The 22,386-nt window shown below is 43.6% G+C and overlaps 1 protein-coding gene across 2 annotated transcripts in view; it reads right to left on the reverse strand.

Annotated features, from left to right (window-relative positions):
• lhfpl4a (LHFPL tetraspan subfamily member 4a) overlaps window positions 1–6,087 on the reverse strand; it is a 73,463-nt gene extending 67,376 nt beyond the window's left edge. For both annotated transcript variants that reach the window (XM_079681214.1, XM_079681215.1), the window contains exon 1: window positions 4,875–6,087. In XM_079681214.1, the coding sequence (XP_079537340.1) occupies window positions 4,875–5,280 (406 nt within the window). In that variant the 5' untranslated portion in view covers window positions 5,281–6,087. The remainder of the gene's footprint in view (window positions 1–4,874) is intronic.
• Between the last annotated feature and the right edge of the window lie 16,299 nt (window positions 6,088–22,386).

The following is a 22,386-nucleotide window of genomic DNA, read 5'->3' on the forward strand; positions in this document are numbered from 1 at the left end:
GAAAGCTGGACATCCCTTGATGGACCAGCTGGGATTATCTTTCCATCAGCCCACTGAATAGCAATATTAACACCACGGGAGGCCATGACACCCAGATCCTTCACATCATGGCATGGGGTACAGCCTAGCCTTCCATTGTGAGCATACATCCATTCATTTTTCTGTTTGAACTGTTCATATTGTTCTTCTTTCCATATAGAAGGGTATGCAGTAGGGCTAGCATCACCTGTGGTGGCTTCTGAGGGACCTGCTGCCACTTCTTCTGGCTGAGTCTCCTCTTCCTCCCTCTGGGCCTCAACTGTTATAAATTAGAATAAAGATGTATAACTAAATTCAGCAGACAGTCAAAAATGTACAAGTCTCTGTCTTTCTTTGAATTTTCAGAATATTGGTTACATAAATTAAAATACTAATAAAATAAAATGTATGCCACAATGTGCAGATTAAAATAGAAGATATCAAAGCAAAATATTTAATGTTAAAATAGTATGCTGTGTACATGTTGTGTTCTGAGTAAGATAGCCATTGACTATATAGAGCAGGGGGGCCCAACCTTTTTTGAACCAAGACGGCGGCGATCGTTGACGGGGGGGGGGGGTTATTAACTATAGTTATTTGACCACAATATTTGAACACAATTACAGTTTATTTTATTTTCAACTATATTCTTCTTCTTCTTCTTCATCATATTACTACTACTACTATTATTATTATTATTATTATTATTGTTATTGTATATGTAATATTTTTCACTCCCTTCTCTTTTTCAAGTGAGGGTGCTTAACATTCAACTGGGACCCTTATGCACCCCCGTAGAACCGGGCCTGGAGGTGGCCAAACTACGGCCCGCGGGCCGCATGCGCCCCGTTGATGTGTTTAATGTGGCCCGTCCAATATTGGTATAAATGAGCCAGGGTTCCCGCGCTGATCTTAAAAAGCCTTAAAGTCTAAAATACAACGATCCAATTTTTATTTATGTTATCCCCCACTGTCCACACGCGCCGCGAAAAGTCCCTTCCTCCCTGGTCGTCGCAGCTGCGCGTGGACGTCACCCCTCGCGCGGGAGAATGAGATTAAAACAACCCTCAGCCCGACATGAATCAAGACGGAACCAAACAATGCCCCCCGGCCCGGCTGTCACATTGATACATCATTGTGGCCCCTGAGCCAAAAAGTTTGGCCACCCCTGTTGTAGGACATTAACGATAAAACAGAATATTGTTGTTCTACTTTTAGACATCTCGAGATCGACTGGGGATCGACTGGTTGGGCACCCCATATAGAGATATACAGTTTGCTAGTTAGCTAACTTATTATATTCATCATGGCCATGTTCATGTCCATTCTCTGGGCTAAATAAGCATCATCACCTGTGTCATCTGTGGGCGTTGTTTTTCAAATTTTAAGCACATTCTGAGTTTCTTCATCTCTCTCCTTTCTCTTAAACATCTGAAGAGTCGTCGTTTGCATTTTTGCTTTAATTACCACGTAGCCTAATTTTCTAGCTGTCATTCAGTCACTCCATTCTTTTCTCCTCCCGCTGTTCTGATCAAGTAGGAAAAAGCTAATATGTGACCCGCTCTATCGAAATCAGTCGGAAGTCGCAACGGCTCATTTCAAAATAAACGTGGATTTGCGTAAAAAAATAGTTTTTCGGGGTTCGGGTGTTTTGTTTGATTTTAAATAAACAAAGTCTTGGCTTTCAGAATATGAAACTTGTTTCGGCAAATTCAGATGATAAATACAACTTAGAAGCTTGTAACGGCATAATTACAAGCGGAGAACGGAGTAAATTGAGGTCACAGCAGGCATAACAGCAGCCGGTGTTTCTCGTTAGTGTTTTCCCCGGGACACAAACACAATACGCTCAAACGCAAAAATACACAAACACACACACGTATACACACACACACACACACTCGCGAGCTTCCCCCAGACCAGTAATCCAAACCAAAATATCTGCCCTTCGTAGTATAAATTCCACGGGTGGAGCTGTCAATTCTTCCTGGTCCTCCGGACCGCCTGGAAATCTCTTACCGGTACTAAGGACCGGGTAGGACCGGCACACTTTCAACACTGTATAAGGAGCTGTTTCAACAACAAGGTGGAAGGAGGGTCCTTTGCTGTCAGACTGAGAGGCTGATAACTACAGCTCTGGTGAGGTAAATTACTCTCTGAGTCTTTAGATAGTTAACTTAGTTTAAGTTATCTCAGTGGGTCTCAAACGGTTCGGTCTCCATTTATGTAAACACATATTTCCATTTGAGGGGGTAGTGATTAGTAAAATATGCATGAATAATACAAACAAAATGTTAACTAGGTGAAAAAAGGTAAGATAAACTTGTTGAGAGCTAAAACTAGTCTTTGCTGTTGCCTCAAAGAGGAGCAGGGGGGAGAGGAGGGAGACAGGAGAGGCCGATTCAGGAGCCCAGACACACTCACAACTATAAATGAACCAAAAACAAATAAATAAACAAGTTTCAATGTTTTTTCATATTGAATATTGTATGTTATTGGTTATGGCCATGTACTTATGATTTTATGATTATTTAAATGTATACATTTTTGTTTCATATGGGTGTAGTCTCTTTATTTCCCCCTCAAAGTGCACCAGATTGATGCATTTAAGTCCAACATTTAAAAAAAAATCTTACCGGGGGAGCATGCCCCCGGACCCCCCTATAGGATTTGAGGCCCGGCTCCACTGTTCCCAAATAGATTTGCAATTTTTTTTAAATAGTAACCCATCTCCATATGTTTCTTGCTATCACTTTGTGCAGCAACGCTATTGACAAATAAATCCAGCAAAATGGCACAAAAAACTGGTAGTGGCCTCAGGGACGAGGAGTCATTTAACCAGCCAGTAGGAGTCAAGCTTTACTTTCTTTTATATCCATAAAGAAAAAGTAAATCTGTTTACAGTTGTTTCATTATGGATGTTGAGAGGTATCCATATATCTCTTCATTTTTCTCTCAAATTGCACCAGATTGATGCATCTAACTTCAATATTTAAAAGAAAATGTTCCCGGGGGAGCATGCCCCCGGACCCCCCTAGACTAGAGGGTGTCAGGTCCACTCCCCACTTATAAAAATAGCACTTTACCACTGCACCCCCTCTAATCTCAGATGCACCCTGAGTCATTTTGTTTAAGTACAGTGAGCCTTTCTAAAATATACAGTAAAGAGACAAACCCACCAGCATTATAGGATATACTATGACTTTGTGCCAAATACTTGTTGCTGATTTAGAGTACTGGCACCTTTTTTATTCCAATTCAAGCACTGGTTTGAACCCGGCACATTGCATCCGTTTCTTGATTGGCGCTCCCCCCGGATGGATGTAAGTTGTCACAGGCGTCTCGCTGATTAAACCCATATCGAGGCGTTTCTTGGCCATTTTTTCTTTTTGGAAAGGTGACTTGATGAGTGGAAATGACTGGCTTTTTATCTGCACGGATTTCTTTTTTATCTAACTCCACCCCCTGGGTCTTCTGACATCACATAATTGGGGCGGACCCTTCTGTCACTTTTTATGCATACTAATATGATGGAAGCGGCATTTTGTTTTATTAGACTTGGGGGCGGGCCCACCTGTCACTTTTTATGCATACTAATGTGATTGAAACATTTTTTATTATACACCATAAGGCGCAACAGTGGGGGCTTTTCACACCTGTGAATACACATCACCCCCCTCCTATCGACGGATCTCACACCTACCTGGGATATCACACCTACTTGGGATCTCACACCTTGAACAAAGGGGAGGTGGGACTTAGCTCATTTGCATAATTGGGGGAGGTGTGACCTGTCACTTTTTTATGCATACTAATGTGATGGAAACAGTATCATTATAACTACTGATGCAGGTCACCAAACTCTCACGAGATGATCCTGACTGCACCACGGGACTTCAGGATATATTTTGGGACTTTTCTTTGTTCTTTGGGTTAGCGATGATAAACCAGCAGTGGTGTAATTTAACTACATTTACTTAAGTACTGTATTAAGTAAAAAATGGAGGTAACTGTACTTTACTTGAGTATTTTCATTTATGCTTTTACTCCATAATACATGTTGTACCTTACTCCACTACATTTATTTTACATATTTAGTTACTAGTTATTTGGCAGATTTAGGTTAATACAAAGTATACATATATTATCATAATTTATTACAGTTTAAGCTATACAGTAGTCCATAACATAATTCACATAAACCCCACCTTGACCAAGTGCAACATTGAAGTGATGAACACATTAATCAGAATCAGAAACGGGTTTGTTTCCAGGTAGGTTCACACATACGAGGAATTTGACTTAATGTCATGGTGCATACATAAAATATAAACCAAAACTCTAAAACAAAAAATCTTTAAGGACACTGTAATAAAATATAGTTAGATAGCAATAAAATATAGCAGTAATTTACAGCTAAATTAATTATGAGTGAATTATAGCATATAAAATATGAAATGTGAAATGAGAAATATGTGCAGTAAGCAGCTGAACATTGTGTGCATTAATGTAATGCATATACACCAATAATTTAAAAATAAAAAACCTTTTAAATATAATTTGAGTTTAAATGTGCCATTATGCATTACAATGAGTTACTTTACTTTTGGTACCTAAAGTACGTTTTGATATTAATACCTACTTTACACTGTGGTACTGTTACTTTTGCTTTAGTAAATAATCTGAGTACTTCTTTAACCTCTGTAGAACAGTGTATACAGAGATACATAGCCTAACACTACTGATGCTCCTCTTTAAGGTGTCCCTCCACCAAAAACTGTTAGGAAAGACCCCTTATTCATCAACCCCTTACCCAAAAAACACACCAAGGTACCTTCCATCCAACAAGTCCTTACCGCAGAGCAGCTGCATCCAGGCGCACGTCTTGTACACAGAGGCGGTGTTGCAGAAGAAGAAGAGGGCGAAGCAACCGATGCAGCCGAGGATGAGCACCATGGACAGCAGCACGAACACCGAGGCCGCCTTGAAGGCTCCGGACGGGATGGAGCTGAAGTCGGAGATGCTGCCCTGGCACATGAGCTCCCGGTCGGAGTTCCCGATGCCCACGCAGTAGTGGAACAAGCCGAAGTGTCCGGCCTGGGGGGTGTTGATGCTGTCTCCGATCCAGTAAGGCTGGAAGAGCACCACCACACTGATGATGGCCAGGCAGATGGTGAATATGGCCCACAGGACCCCGATGGCGCTGGAGTTTCGCATGTAGTTGTCATGGTAGATTTTGGACGCTTCTTGCGAAGGCAGCATTTTTTTTCTCTCACCCCCGGATCCCCCCTGCACAGCAACCTGTCCCTTATCCTCTCGTCTATCCTCCTCTATCGTCAGGAAAGGATGTCATACTAAGAAAATAATAGATATAAAAAGGATCAACAAAGTCCCGTGATTTGTCCCCCCTCTCCCCCTGTAGCTCAAGACCTGGATCCTGCGTTTTTAACAGTAGTCTCACATCCAAATGCTCCCACCTCCCCCTCTGTCCTCCCATAAGATCAGTCAAGCATTCTGTGGCGAAGCGTGATCCGCTCAGCGCGTAAAGATCCCGCGGAGCTCCCGGAGCCGGATCCAGCGGCCGGTGGACAGCAGCAGCGTGCCTCTCTTCACCTCCGCCGCTCGGTGTCCGCTCTGACCTGCATACAGAAACATTCAGAGGTCCACTCTTCCGGAGATGATGAGGAATCCTTCGCTAATTAAAATCCAACAGAAATGCACACAGACACTGAATCAGCCTCTGACATGCTTCCCTCAGCAGTTCAACTTAAAAAACAAACAAACACCACATTATGTTCAACGGAATTCCGTCTACGGATGAAAAATACAAAATATAAATCAGTCCTCCAACAGAGCACCTCCACAGCCCTCTCTCTCTCTCTCTGCTGTGAGGCTGCAGCTGGACCCCGTCTCAATCCCTCCGAGAATGAGATGCATTTTGGGTAACGTAGGCACAAAGTTTTGCAATTAGACAAAATAAAATATATACTGCTGCATGGAATTTGACTATTTTCTCAATAGTTCATAAAAGGAAAAAGTTCGGTTTATTTCATTTATTTTAAGTGATTTCCCCAATAGTTTAAAGAGTATAGGCATATATTGTTTATTTAAAATGTATTTATGATATATCATTTTATACAATGATATATATAATAAATACAATAAAAAAAAAGATAGGCCTACTAGCCTATTTATTTATAATAATGCAAACTGAAAGATCCCCTTTTATTAAAATCTACATTATTGCCCCTTTTCCACCAAACCGGTTCCAGGGCCAGTTCCGGGTTAAAGCCTGATTTAGTTCTGGTTCTTCGGCCTAATCCCAAACCACTCCCTCGACCCTACCCCTCCGTGACGGAGTGAACTCCGTCTGTAGCCACACTCGCAGCTCAACGAGGCTCCCTCCTGTCAGATGGAGAGAGTAAATACAGCAGCAAGCTTTGGGACGGACTCCCCTCTCTCCGGCAGAAAAAGGAAATGCCGTTACTGTATGTAACAACGGTTTCAAATCAGCATCTCTTTGACAAAAAATGTAAATTAATAACTCAAATAAAACTCCAAACATATTTCATTGTGTTACTTTTTTGTAAAGCTCTTTAATTTTAAACCTGATGTTTATAAGCTTCTTAGTTTTTGCAACAGTCTGTAAATATACACAACTTTATAATAAAATGCACACATTTACCTTTTTCTAGACTAAACACAGGTATGATCCTAAATTAAAACATTATGAGGTTATCATGAGGTTGTTAACATCGCAGTTTATCAGTGGATGTTTGCTTGAACTACTTGTAAACAGCTTGTTTCCTGACGGACACACGTAGCGTGACTCCGGTCAGGTAGAGACCGGTCTCAAGTCAGCACCGCTGCGGACTCGCTGTTTGAGGGCTTGATAGCCCACACCGCTCCACACTCATTGGTTTGGAACAGCCCTCAATATGGAAACGGAGGGGTAGGGTGTAGGGTGTAGGGCAGGCATCCTCAAAGTCCGGACTCCGGTCCGGATCCGGACCGAACGACAACTGTCTCTGGACTCTGAGCGAAATTATACTTTTCATATGTATTATCTGTATTATCTGTGTTATTTTTGAGACAACGCAACGAGTCAAAATTCTCCGCTGTGTACAAACAGCGCTCTATCTGTCTGTCTGTCTGTCTGTGTGTGTCTGTGTGTGTCTGTCAACGCATTGGTCCAATCACATTCAGCATCCCGTCAGCGTTTTTTCCCCCCCACCAACACTCTGCGAATCAGAGGCACAGTAGGGCGGGTCTTCGCGGAATGCGGGTGGGAAAAATGTGTGTTTAAAAAAAAAAAAGTCAGAGCGAGAGTTAACAGCTCATCTAGTTGCATCTGTACTGTAGCTAGCAGCCTAGTTTCACCTACCGGGGACCCCGGGGCGGCATGGGGTGGCAACTGCCACCCTAAAAATAGGCCTTGCCACCCCAGTTGGCAGCTTTGTTTTGAAAGAAAAGTTGTGGCTCATCGGACATTTATGAGAGAACGTCTCTAATGTCCGAGTGCAAGTGAATGCAGCACAAGACACACGTCTTGTAACGCACGTCAACCCATGGCGCGAGCGTTGAAATATGATTGGCGGCGATTTCATTTGAACGGTACGGCGCAAAACGAGAAGCATTCGGACCATAGACTGATTCGGACCTAAGTACTGAAGGAATGAGGTATTTGCGGTCTACAATGACAGAGAAGAGACTGTCAAGTTTGGCTGTACATTGAATCAATGGCTGTTCATTAAATCAAAACGCACTAAAGCTTTGGATCTTACTAATTTGGTGAGGCGTTTTGCTGAACAAAATGGTAATCGCGGCATTCAGCTGTAATAGAGATGATGCTCTGCTCACGGGATGAGCATACAAAACTGTTAAGATGATGACCTTACGAGTTTTTTCTTTGTGGGGGTCTGCCCCCAAAAAACTGTTCTAAGTCCTGAGAAAGTCAAATAAGACGGTGTGTAAAACTACACTGCCCAGCCAAAAAAAAGTAACCACTTTTTTTTAACTAGGCCAGTAGGTAAGGACTTTCCACTGGATAATAACTGAAGTATAAAATAATGCATGACTGAAGTGATGGAGACCATGTTTGAAGGCAAACAAAAAGAGGAAATGACAGGTCAAATAAAGCAAATCCCCCTCTCAGATTCCACAGCAACCAGAAGAACATAAATACTGGCTGGTGATTTGATTAATCAGCTTTGTGATGGAATACAAAATGCACAGTGCATTTCCTTAGCTGTGGATGAGTCCACTGGCACCACTGACAATGCTCAGTTGCTGGTGTTTGTGAGTTTTTATGATGAGGCAAAGGGGGAGTTTGTTGAAGATGTGTTGGGCCTGACGAACCTCAGTGGACACACAAGGGGGCAAGACACTTATAAAGCAATGATGGGAATGCTGAATGAAAGAGGGTGCGGCTGCCTTTATTCATAACTGTGCAGCTCTGCGACTCTGAGGGATCAAGCACAGACGCAATAACAATGAAAACTGCTGCACACAGATTATTTTTGTTTTTGCAACCTCGTGTTAAGAATCTTGTTGCAATTGTTTAAAATGTTGAATGACCGTAATCATCGGACCTTTGTCTTATTAAAAACATTTTTTTGGACCTTTAACATTTGTATTTGAGTACCCCTGGTGTAGGGTGTAGGGGGCGGTTTGGGAATGGGCCTTCCTGTTTCCACCGCAGCGCTTCACGTCACGTTTACGTCGGAGGGGGGCGAGATTAACCTGAGCAATAACAGTTAATCGCGAGTACGGCAAATACAAGTTGTATCAAGCAGTAGCGCTGAGCAAAGCTGAAGAACGCGACCACACACTTTATAAAGTCAGGCAACACTAACCAGGCTTCGTGTGATTCTGTATAGCCTATTTGTATCTTACTTTGACCATCCGTTCGCTGTTATTGATCATTGTGGAGAGCAGGCAGACGTTTTTTTTGCATTATAGCAGCTATCAGATGGAATCAATAGCCTACATGGGCTACACAGGTTATCATGTCCGACTATGTTAAACAAGTCCTATTATATCTGTTTTGGTGTTCCAACCCAGTCTCACAAAAAAACGTGTAATAACTACGTTGGTCCACAACGTAGGACGTAGTATTTCTACAAAAACTGCCTATTTTGAAGTTAGTTTGGCCATTAAAATGCGTTTTGATGTCATTTGATGCGAGAAATATGAGTTGTTATTTCAGATTATGTGTGCAGTGGATGCACATGATCTTTAGTTTGCTAGTTATTACGAAGATTACTTCAGGAAATTGTGTCCATACAACGTTTTCATTGTTCATTGTTGTTCATTGTGGTTGCTAGGGACGCTGCTATCTATATTATTTCTGTTATGTTGTGTGATTGTTTAATGGTGTTATCTTTATTGCTACCCCCTTCCCCGCGCAAACGTATTAGCTCAACAAAATCCGCATCAAAAATTGTGGCATAGATACTAACCCAGACAGACACAAATTGAGTCTCAAATATCACATCGTCATAAACAAATACCGGAAACAGACAGAAAACATTTAAAAAATAAATAAATAATACTTTATTCCGAGTGTGCTTGCTTTTCTCTTTGAAAGTCATCACCAGTGGCGACCGGCCCATAGGGCCGCCCCCCCTCTTCCCACATGTTTGATTGTCATTAAAAATTAAAAATAAATAAAAATATATATATTTAAAAAATATATATATATATATTTTTTTTTTTTAAAGAACAAGGTAAATATTATATAGTTGGTATCAGTAAAATGTATAATCTACAATAAAATCTCGTTTAAAATTGTTGTACGATGTCTAAGTTACTGATAAGTCACATGTTTCCTGGCTGGCCGCAGCGTGTATCATCCTCTCTCGTCCGGGCGGTAGAAAGGAGCCCTCAGCCAGAGCAGCAGCAGCCAACAAGCTGACTGATGCTATCTTTAAACTATGCCGCCGAAACATAATTTCAGCCAATCAGCGTCGTCAGATCTGATGCTCAAAGGGCGCCCTGTCAGCGCCCTGGCCTGTGTGTCTGTGAGTTGTTTGGACTCGTATCCAAGGTGACACTACAGTAGTTGTCTGCAGGTGGAGACTCCGGTGCTAGTGGATCGCCGGAGCTGTAGATTAAAATTTAAATGCTTATTGTAGTTGTAAGGGCAATGAGGCACATAACGGAATTGTAATACACGGTTCGGCTGCATTAAATATTACATATCTGCTGTAGTTCTCTATTTATAGAGCCCTGATGAGAAGACTTCTAGACAAACATGAGGAACTGAAAACGTGACGTGGATCATAAATATATCAGCAATTAAACAACATCTTACATTTCTTTTCACACAATACGTCTCCTTGCAATATCAACACTAATTCAGCTGACTTTTATATTTGATCCAATTGACCTTTCGCAAAGTCACGCCCCTAAATGCCCGTTGTCCAATCATATTCGATCACGTGCGCGGCTCCCTGTGGAAGTCCGACAAGCTTAGCGTTCAAATTCATTGCGAAAATGGTGAAGCGTTGTGCTTATGTTCTTTGCAAATCGGATAGCAGATATCCCATAAGCTTAGAAGGGGGGGGGGGGTGATATTTTACCCGTTTCCTAAACCCAAAACCTGAGAGGAGAGATGCCGCCAGTGGATAAAGAAATGCGGCAGGCCCCATGCCCAGCTGAATATGGCGAATATCAACAAACACAAATACGTTTGCTCCAAGGTAAATACGTGCTAACGTAGCTAGCTAGCTAGCAAAGATTACATTCACAAATTAACTAACTAATTTAATTAACTAATTTCACTAACTAACGTTAGCTAAAGTCACACGGCTACAGCTGTAAGCTGTGTGCTTATAGGTCGTTTTGAGCATGTATATCACTTGATGCATAATAATGTCTGAACAGCTGAGCTCCGTTATTAGTCTACCTGTGGTCAAAGTACAAACAAGAAAGCCAACAGGCAATCATTCATTTATATTTTGCTTTAATCTTTGTAGCATTTTGTTAATGGAAAGCCTACTGCCGACTTCCCTAATCCTGCTGCACAAGTGGGCACCCCGACCCCCACAAAGGAACAACAAGGTGGATGCAGAAAGCCACCAAGGAAATGGTAGGTAACTTTAGACAAACTACAACATTTAATGCCTCTTGTGATTGTATTGTTTTATTCCAAAATAATAATAATAATTCCGTCGAATTTGACATACAGCTCATGTGGTTTTTCACTCTTGCACTGCGAACTGTATGCAAGTGCCTCTATTGATGTTGTGCCTCCCTCTTTTCTAATGTTTATACTGTGGCTATAACCCTCCATAGCGTATTGTAGCCCCTTTTGTCGGGACCTGGAGGATATTGCTGCGTTATTGCTCCAAAAGGAGTCTGTTAAGGCGACTCCGACGTTACGGAGACCCTCCATTATGGCTTTGTTTAACGCATCTGGCTCTCAGCTTGTCGGACTAGCAACAGTAACCAAGAGGGGGCGTGGCTTTGCGAAAGGTCAATTGGTAGATAGGCTGTATTTACACCATAACTGTGCACAGCTGATATAAAGGGACACCTAGTGGTTAGACACCCCGGCCAGCATAACGTACTTTAAAATCGCCCCACAGCTGTTTGCTGCGGAGCGCGAGCAGTCTCCGGTGAGCGGGAGCGCACTCATTCACTACAGTCAGTAGTGGGAACTGAGGTTACCTACTGTAACCCCAGCTTCTATGAGTAAATGGCGCAGCCCTCTAAGGCTATCGCTATTGGGTAATCCCCCTGCGCCCCCGCGCAGCACTGAAACACTTTTAGTCCACGCCCACCCGCAAGGTGGGCCCCACCCTCGGGCCTCCTTCCGGTATAAATAGGAAGGTGGCCCGGCAATCTGCTCCCATACAACATAACTTTTCTTCAGCTATTCGTAGAGCCAGTGGGGCTCCACACTTAGAGGGCTGCGCCATTTACTCATAGAGGCTGGGGTTACAGTAGGTAACCTTAGTTCTATTTCGTATATGGCTTCGCCCTCTAAGGCTATCGCTATTGGGTTAAGGGCGAAGCATGATGTAGTCTGCGCCCCACTGGGTCCGCCCGGCACTAGAAGCACAGACATACCTGCTCAATAACACCCCATGCCTGTTGTGCCATGCGTAATGGCTCATCACCGTACCTGGAACATAGCAAAACATGCCTATCTTCCCGACGGGGTGAAGGCTGGGAACAATACATACCGGCCGCTGTGAGAAAGTAGAGACGAAAGTCCCACCTCGTCCTGCGATCGTAGTGGGGGAACAGCAGCTCTCTGCGTGCAGACAGGCAGGAGAGCGCACAGCTGGATCCCTGACGTCACTCACTCTGACCAGGCACTCCGTACAAAGTGTGTTAGAGGAAAAAGGAACATCCCTCCTATAAGAGGGGAAATGGGCCGCTCTCCGCGTGCCAAAAGGCAGGAGAGAGGCGCACAGCTGGCTCCCTGACGTCACTCACCCCGACAGGACACCCAGTACAGGGTGTGTCAGAGAGGAATGGGAGACATCCCTCAAATAAAAATGAATAAATGAACAGGGGGAAGACCAAGATGCAGCCGTGCAAATATCTTCCACTGACATTCCTCCGTGCAAAGCCGTGGAGGAGGAAATTCCTCTGGTGGAGTGCGCATTGATGTTCTCCGGGGGCTCCACCCCAGAGGAGACATATGCCTGTGACACAGCCTCACACAGCCAGTGTGACAGCCGTTGTGCAGACAGAGGTTGCCCGATCAAGCTCTCTCTATAGTGCACGAACAGGCGCTGAGAACGGCGCCAGGCCGCCGTGCGCGCCACATAGCAGGACAGCGCGCGCACCGGACAGAGGAGATTTAGAAAAATAGCGGGGGTAAAAACCGCGCAAGACACTGTTCCTGGGATGACAGGAGTGTTTCTTGTATCCCATGGAACTGCTGGGGGGAGAGGCTTCTCTGTGAAGTGCCGTAATGGTCTTCATGGTGACGAGCCACGCCATCGCCGCCGCTGCCCGTGAGGCAAAAGGGCTGCGAGGGAGTTTCCACACGCTGCCTTTCACTCCGTCTCTCCTCATGAGGCGCGTACACGCCCAGGGGATGAGAGGTGTGTGCATGCTGTCCACACGAGGCGTTATAACGGTGCTCGTGGTTATTATGACCGTGTGTAGGAGGCATATCTGGGACAGAGGAATGCCGTTCTGCAGTTTATAAACCAATAGGTTAAAACAGCAGGCTTCTGCAGCGAATGAACCACCTCTGGAGTGTCCCCCTGTTGGAAGAGACTCAGGGGGATCATCACGTGACCAGCTGACGCCGACGCCGAGCAGCTGCGTCACGGAGAGGGCTGTGTGGGTTGTGACACGCCGGAGGAGAGCTGTCAGTTCTTCCCCTCGCTGCCGCGAGAGTCGCGCTCTCATGCTGGCTGAGTTTAACTCCACTCCCAGATAAACGATCGTCTGAGAGGGAAGAGGACAGCTCTTCTTCCAATTTATTATGAAACCCAGGCTTTGACAGATGCGATACGAGATGTACCGTCTTTAAAGCGACTTCCTCCCTGGGGCGAGCCAGCAAATAGCAGGTCGTCCAGAGGAAAACCACACTCTCATCCCTCCTCTGTGTAGTGGCTCCAGCCTTCTCTAGACAAATGCGAGGAGCCAGGAAATATCCGAACGGCAGACGATTGTCTGGTCTGATATTCCCTGAATGGAAAACGCAGGAATTTCCTGTGTTTCGGGATGATGGGTACGTGGAAGTATGCATCCTTCAGGTGGAAGTGAACCAGTCGTCCTGGTGAAAACATTCCAGCACCTGTTTGATCGTCAGCATGTGGAATACTGACATGGAATGGAGTGACTGAATGACAGCTAGAAAATTAGGCTACGTGGTAATTAAAGCAAAAATGCAAACGACGACTCTTCAGATGTTTAAGAGAAAGGAGAGAGATGAAGAAACTCAGAATGTGCTTAAAATTTGAAAAACAACGCCCACAGATGACACAGGTGATGATGCTTATTTAGCCCAGAGAATGGACATGAACATGGCCATGATGAATATAATAAGTTAGCTAACTAGCAAACTGTATATCTCTATATGGGGTGCCCAACCAGTCGATCCCCAGTCGATCTCGAGATGTCTAAAAGTAGAACAACAATATTCTGTTTTATCGTTAATGTCCTACAACAGGGGTGGCCAAACCTTTTGGCTCAGGAGCCACAATGATGTATCAATGTGACAGCCGGGCCGGGGGGCATTGTTTGGTTCCGTCTTGATTCATGTCGGGCTGAGGGTTGTTTTAATCTCATTCTCCCGCGCGAGGGGTGACGTCCACGCGCAGCTGCGACGACCAGGGAGGAAGGGACTTTTCGCGGCGCGTGTGGGGGATAACATAAATAAAAATTGGATCGTTGTATTTTAGACTTTAAGGCTTTTTAAGATCAGCGCGGGAACCCTGGCTCATTTATACCAATATTGGACGGGCCACATTAAACACATCAACGGGGCGCATGCGGCCCGCGGGCCGTAGTTTGGCCACCTCCAGGCCCGGTTCTACGGGGGTGCATAAGGGTCCCAGTTGAATGTTAAGCACCCTCACTTGAAAAAGAGAAGGGAGTGAAAAATATTACATATACAATAACAATAATAATAATAATAATAATAATAGTAGTAGTAGTAATATGAAGAAGAAGAAGAAGAAGAATATAGTTGAAAATAAAATAAACTGTAATTGTGTTCAAATATTGTGGTCAAATAACTATAGTTAATAACCCCCCCCCCCCCGTCAACGATCGCCGCCGTCTTGGTTCAAAAAAGGTTGGGCCCCCCTGCTCTATATAGTCAATGGCTATCTTACTCAGAACACAACATGTTCACACCATACTATTTTAACATTAAATATTTTGCTTTGATATCTTCTATTTTAATCTGCACATTGTGGCATACATTTTATTTTATTAGTATTTTAATTTATGTAACAAATATTCTGAAAATTCAAAGAAAGACAGAGACTTGTACATTTTTGACTGTCTGCTGAATTTAGTTATACATCTTTATTCTAATTTATAACAGTTGAGGCCCAGAGGGAGGAAGAGGAGACTCAGCCAGAAGAAGTGGCAGCAGGTCCCTCAGAAGCCACCACAGGTGATGCTAGCCCTACTGCATACCCTTCTATATGGAAAGAAGAACAATATGAACAGTTCAAACAGAACGATGAATGGATGTATGCTCACAATGGAAGGCTAGGCTGTACCCCATGCCATGATGTGAAGGATCTGGGTGTCATGGCCTCCCGTGGTGTTAATATTGCTATTCAGTGGGCTGATGGAAAGATAATCCCAGCTGGTCCATCAAGGGATGTCCAGCTTTCATCACCATCCATCCATCTTCTCCCGCTTATCCGTGGTCGGGTCGCGGAGGTAGCAGTTCCAGCAGAGAGCCCCAAACTTTATTTTCCCTGGCCACATCAACCAGCTCTGACTGGGGGATCCCAAGGCGCTCCCAGGCGCAAAAAAATCTGTGAACACAAGAACTCTGCAGCCCATAATGAAGCAGTCAAGATTATTCAGACAGCAAATAAAGATAATCTTCTGAACATGAACGCGAGTAGTCAGGAGTCTGTGTTTGAGTCTACTGCCAAGGTATTCATGACAACCTATTATGTGGGCAAGAACAACAAGCCTTTCACAGACTTTGAGATTCTGATTGACCTGCAGCATGCAAATTCTGCTGATTTGGGGCGTGTTTTGCATAGCAAAACTGTCTGTGTTGACATAATTGAGCATGTGTCATCACAGATGAAAAAGGAACTTCTAAAAAAGATAATAGAGACCAAGAGCAAAATCACAGTATTGGCTGATGAGTCAACCAGTGTTGGGCACAAATCAACACTAATTGTGTTCCTGAAGGCTAGTGTTGATGGAGACATGGAGCCCATTGCCTTTCCGTTGGACCTGGTTGAGCTGGATAGTATGTCTGCTGCTCATATCAAGGAACAGATTATGGGTTGCTTGCTTAAAAATGGCTTCACTGTTGAGTTGCTGAGAGAAATCCTCATTGGATTTTGCAGTGATGGGGCCAGTGTCATACTGGGAGTGAAGTCAGGTGTTGGGAAGTTGCTCCAGGATGACTTCCCAGGCATCATACTATGGCACTGCCTTAATCACAGACTGGAGCTTGCTGTTGACCAGGCACTGGATGTGACAGGGGGAACAAAGGACTTCCAGGCATTCATGGACAGCCTAGATTCATTATATAGCCAGTCACCAAAAAACATGCGGCAGCTGAGTGAATTTGCTCACAACCTGGACATCGCCCTCAGGAGGATTGGAAAAGTGTTCAGTGTTCGCTGGGTAGCTTCTTCATGGAGGGCAGTCTCTGCAGTTTGGCAGTCTTATCCAGCCTTGGCACAACATTTCCGTGAGGCATCAGAGGATGATACAAGGGACAGCAGAGAGAGGGCCAAATTCAAAGGTCTGCTTTCTAAGTTGTGGTGCATCAACTTCCTGAAAAGTCTTGCACTGATGGCAGATGTTCTGACTGAACTTAAGAACTTGTCAGAAATTCTTCAGAACAGGAAGACCACACTCCCAAAGGCCCATGACATCATGACGACGTATGTCAAACGCATAGAAAGTTTCAATCGCTACCCAGGACAACATGCAGTTGATGCCAGTCAGGCAGAGGAAGTGATGGAATTCAAGGGAGAGGATTTAAGAGTTGGCAGGTCTCCCATCATTGACTCTGCTCAGTTCATCCAAGCAGTGGCAGACAATATGAAAGAAAGACTCTTCACAACCACAGCAAACAGAGCACAGGCCAGTGTTGCAGCCAACCGAAAAGAGGCTTATAACAGCCTTATCAATCAAATGGCAGTCCTCAACCCTGACAACTGGGACCATGACAATCCTCGATTTGGAGATAATGAGGTGAGGGCTTTGTGTGATGTCCTACATGTGAACCAACAATAGGCCCATCTTGGATTCACAGAATACAAGGCCAGTGGAGGAAGAAACATTCCCAACAAAATGAAGAAGTTGCTCATGGCAGTGGCACTGTCTCCAAGCAATGCTGACTGTGAACGGGGGTTCAGCACAATGAATAACATCATAACTGAGTATAGGAGCAAACCTACAACAAAAAATGCAGCAAATCTCCTCTTCATCAGCTCTGTGGGACCACCATGCAGACAGTGGGATCCACTGCCTTATGTGAAGACCTGGCTGGGCAAAGGAAGAAGAGCAACCCACTCAACAAGTTGCATGGCTCGCCGGTACACAGAAAAGGAGAGCTACTTCAGCCCTCTGTGGAAAATGTGGAAAAGTGTGTAGTTTACCTCCCTCAACATGCCTTGCTAATGGTCTGTTAAGTTTTGACACAAGTTGTATGCACAATTGAAAATAAATAATTGACTATACATATTGTCAAGTGTTTCTAATTTCTACCCCATAAAGACATTAAAAATGTGAAGTTTGTGTTCAGGGATGCATGAAGCTGGGGGCGGGAGGAGAACAATATGAACCAATGAAGGTCGGGGTAGCATTATAGTACCTGCAAGAATTTCAAACCACTTTCACCCCTGTCCTTATATCCGTTAGCGCAGCTAGCTAGCACCAGATGCTAACAACAATACACGTAACCGGTGTAACCACACATACACCAACACACACCCTCCCGAGCTTGACTGACACACAGAGACCAATCGAGGGCATTAGTATGATCTGTATGAAAGTGGCAATGTCGGCAGGCCACGTCATGTAGACAGCCAGTCACCCTCTGTGAGGCAGAGTCAGACCCACATTTGCGCTGCGTTGCGTTTACAATATATACGTATATTGCCGGCGGCTGAGTACCGGCATTTTACTGAGTACCGGCACCTTGCCGGTACTCAGTAAGAAGTGCCGGTACCACAAGGGTAAAAATCAGAAGTGCCGGTACTGCGTACCGGTGAGTACCGGCCCAATTCAAGCACTGGTGCCGCGCACATATACCATCAGGACGTTACTGATGGGGTGCGGCTGCAGAGTGATACTGTGTGTATGCAAGTCCGCATCTAGGACGGATATGTATCATGGCTGTAGACCTGTTAAGTAATAAAGATACCTCATACAAAGGTCTACGGATTCCTTATTACTCTCCATGACCTGTGGTCAACTATATAGCATAAATGACTATTACACCGTCTTTCTTGAACAATCCGAAGTGTTGCCAAACGTTTGATTTGTAGGTATTTTTCGGTGCGCTTTGTTTCTCTTTCTCCTCAACTTCTGTGTGTGTTGATAACTGAGACTCTCGTTCTCCGTAGTGGTGAAGCAAATATCAAAGATCATCTCTGCTGAGCGTTGACAAGATGAGGGGATTTTATATGAATGAATCGTTTTTTTACCGATGCAAAGACGCTACGCAATCGATGCATCGCGAGTTCAACCCGGTTCAACCCAAACTGTAGCCGATGTACACTCTTTCAACGGGTGCACTCGCATCTTGAACGTTTATGCCGGTGCACCGATGCGAATTGGTGAATCTTAACATCTCTAGTGTACACGCTCAGGGGATGAGTGGAGGTGTGTGCAGTGCTGTCCCCATGAGGCGTTATACAGGCGCTCATGGGTTATTATGACCGTACAGATGGAGCGATTCATTTAGGACAGTTTGAAACGCGAGGGCCGTGATTGGTACGTGATCTGCCCTCGCTCAAGGGAAAACCTCCAGCTTGACTTGAGACCGCCCCCGTGATAGATAAATGTATTTATAATGAAGCCAGCTGCAATGGATCATTGATCCACCAGGAGGTGCAGTGGGGTTCCACACTGGAGCTCATGTGAAATAAAGTCAGATACAGTACGCTGGATGTACAGCGGAACTTTGTTAAGATCCATATGTCACGGATATCATACTCTGTGCTAAATAAGACACATGTAATCATTTACAAAACATCAACATGTTGTTATTTAATAAAATAATTTTGTTATTCGAAAAAAACGAACGGCAGGAAATGCAGCCCGGCTCTCGATTTTTAATCCTAATTTAATCATCATCTTCACCACGATCATTTATGTTCGCCGAATTGACATGAAATCACTGACACATATGAATATACTGTATTCAACTTCATTAAAACGTTATTAACGTGCCTAAACTCAGTAATTCACCAAAAATATGTATATTTTAATGGAGTTTCGTCGGTCGATCAGGATCCCAAAGTGTAGCGGAGGGATCCTCATCTGGATGAAGGGTGTTATTTTCCCCATAAAGAACAAGTCGCTGCAAATTATCCCGCTTATTACATGGCCACATTCTCAACAAAGTAACGACATGACTCCCAATATTAATTGAAATGCTTTTATGGATTTAGAAAAAAAAATTATTGATTTAAAAAATAGTTGTATGTATTGATTTAAATTCACATGCATCCGCTAAGAAAAATAGTCCGTTGTTACCGTTTTTTAAACAGTCTGAATGAAACGGCAGCTCTCAGCTGTGTATTTACACAACTAATGGCCCATCAACCACAGCTCTCTCCCCCCCTCCCCCCCGGATCTTTCTTCTCCAGCAGTTAAATGAACAGTAGGTTACTCTGAGTGACCATCTGTATGTGACAAGCTTACAGTTAGTGACGTAACAACACCATAAAAGCTGGTGGGTTGAAAGCAATACGGGAGGTAAAAATAACTACAATAATTGTGACTTATTTATTGTGGCTTTTATGTTTTTAGGTTTAACATTTTATGTAATTCAGGCTTATATTTCACCCTTCTCTAAAAGCCTTCAACAATGACAATATTCATTGTAATTTAATAAATCCTTCCAACACACATTGTAAAAAATAGCCTACTGTAAATTAAGAAATCATTTCAATATGTACATCTTCTTCTGATTTCAGGGAATCAGTGCAATGTGGCCACGCCTCCCAAGATGACAGCACGTTGATTTGTTTTCTGTCTCTGTTAGTGTTTGTCTCATCCTCGTTCTTCTTGTGCATACTGACATTTTATAATTTTCATTTAGCTTTTTAGACCCGTTTTTAAATTGGTCTGCTGCGCTTTTAAAAACGTTTTAAAAGCTTGAGTTTTTGGGCTGTTTTGTGCCGGGTGCCTCGCTGTGACTGGATTGTTTGCTCTCTGCCTGAGCTTTCGCTCCTTCGGACTCTGGATCGCTGTCTGTCCTGCCGTGCTGTCGGGGGCTGATGCACCTGAGCTGCGGATTCACCTGAGCTGCGGATCCTGAATTGGGTGTGTTAAGGCACTATGTTGCCTAAAGCTACCCTTGTGTTCGCTTTCTTCCTGGGATTAATTGTCAGACCGCATGTCGGCAAAACTGACGGGTTGCCTCCCAGCAATATCTCTATTCACTTCGGACTTTCAGATGGTGGAACCTCTGGAGCGCTGACTCCATCGGATAGTTTTTACCAAAAGCTGATGTTTCATGGCACGAAATGCGCTCTCCCGTTTGCCCTATTTACTCTGGACTCGCTAATATCGAAGGATTGGAGCAGCCCCGCCCCCCCGAGGAGCGACGCGTCCAGAGCCCATGTGAAAAAATCATCTTCCAGACTGTTAATATTGTTACTGCTACTACTCTCTGGTAACGTTAACATTAACCCTGGTCCTGAGTGTTTCTCTGCTTCCTTGCATAATTTGCCAACTCCGAATGAGTTTAGCTGTAGGCAAGGATTGGGTTTTCTGCATGTTAATGCTAGAAGCCTATGCCCAAATTAGATGTTTTCAAGACCTGGTTTTTAGTTGCTAAACCTGATATTGTTGTAGTTTCTGAAACCTGGTTAAAACCGTCTGTCACTGACACTGTTATTCACATTGATGGATATAATGTATTCAGAACGGATCGTAAGGGCAGAGCTGGTGGTGTTGCAATATACACTGCTGAGAAACTACAGTGCTCAGTCCTTCACTCTATTTCAATTCCAAGGCAATTTGAGTTGCTAGCAGTCCAAATAACTATAGCAAATGCTCCTCTCACTGTTATTGGCTGTTATAGGCCTCCATCGGCCATCATGGATGCAACTACTAGCCTTACTGAATTGTTGTCTATGTTTTCTTCTGAAATCATATTAATGGGTGATTTAAATTGGGACTGGTTGAGTGATAAATCTTCACAGTTTAAGCAGGTTTGTGATTCTTTGAACTTAACTCAGCTTATTGATAGTCCCACTAGAATAAACCCTGCCAAACCCAATAACGATACCCTTATAGATGTCATTCTAACAAATGCAGCTCATAAGTATGTGTCTGTTGGTGTTTTTCCTAATGATATCAGTGACCATTGCACTATTGCTTGCGTTAGGAGCACTAAGTTGCCCAAAGCCAAGGGCCTTATTGTCCTCAGGCACTGCTTCAAACACTTCTCTGAGCAGGCTTTCCTACACGATCTGGCGGAGGTTAAATGGCACTTCATAGCGTTAATTCCATCTGTTGATGTTGCCGTCCAATTTTTTATTGATCACTTTTTATCGATTATTAATAGACATGCCCCCCTTAGAAAATTCAGAGTCAAGAATAGGAACACTCCATGGTTTACTAGAGAACTATCTGATCTAATTCATGATCGAAATAAGCGATGGTCTTTAGCTAGAAAGTCTAACACTAGTGATGACTGGCTTCTTTTTCGTGTCCTCAGAAATAAATGTTCAGCCCTTATTAAAAAAGCTAAAACTGATTACTATCTGAGCTTAACCACTGATTGTTTTAATGACCATTCTAAGTTCTGGAAAACAATTAAACCACTTCAGAACAAGAAAGTTTCTAGTTTCCCACAAAAACTGAAGGTCAGTGATTATTTTATTTCAGATTCAGATGGTATGTCTAATGCTTTCAATGCTCACTTCAAAAAGGCTGGTCACATTTTTGATGAGCAAAGTCATGACTCTCTAAATGGTCGTACTCACAGCCCTAGTCAAGAGATGAGCTCCCCTGTTTTTGATTTTGCTTCTTTCTCGGTCTCTGAAGTCTTACAGGGTTTGCACTCAATTGATCCTAAAAAGTCTGCCGGGCCTGACGGCCTCGACCCATTCTTTTTAAAAATTGCAGCTCAGATTATAGCACAACCAGTAACTGATATTTTGAATCTCTCCCTGTCCACTCACACACTGCCAGCTCTGTGGAAGCAAGCTCTGGTATCGCCCCTCTTGAAAGCTGGTGATCCCACTGAGTTAAATAATTATCTTCCTATCTCAAATCTTTCTGTGTTATCAAAGATTCTTGAGTCCCTAGTTTCTACTCAGCTAAAACTTTTTTTAAATTCACACAACATCCTTAACCCTATGCAATCTGGATTCAGATCAAAGCACAGTACTGTGACTGCCAGTCTGAAAGTCTTAGATGATATCAAGGCTGCTTTGGATAACAAATCTGTTTGTGTTGCATTGTTTATTGACCTAGCCAAAGCATTTGATACTGTAG

The sequence above is a fragment of the Notothenia rossii genome, assembly GCF_949606895.1.
Source record: "Notothenia rossii genome assembly, chromosome: 5".
NCBI classification, from domain to species: Eukaryota; Metazoa; Chordata; class Actinopteri; order Perciformes; family Nototheniidae; genus Notothenia; species Notothenia rossii.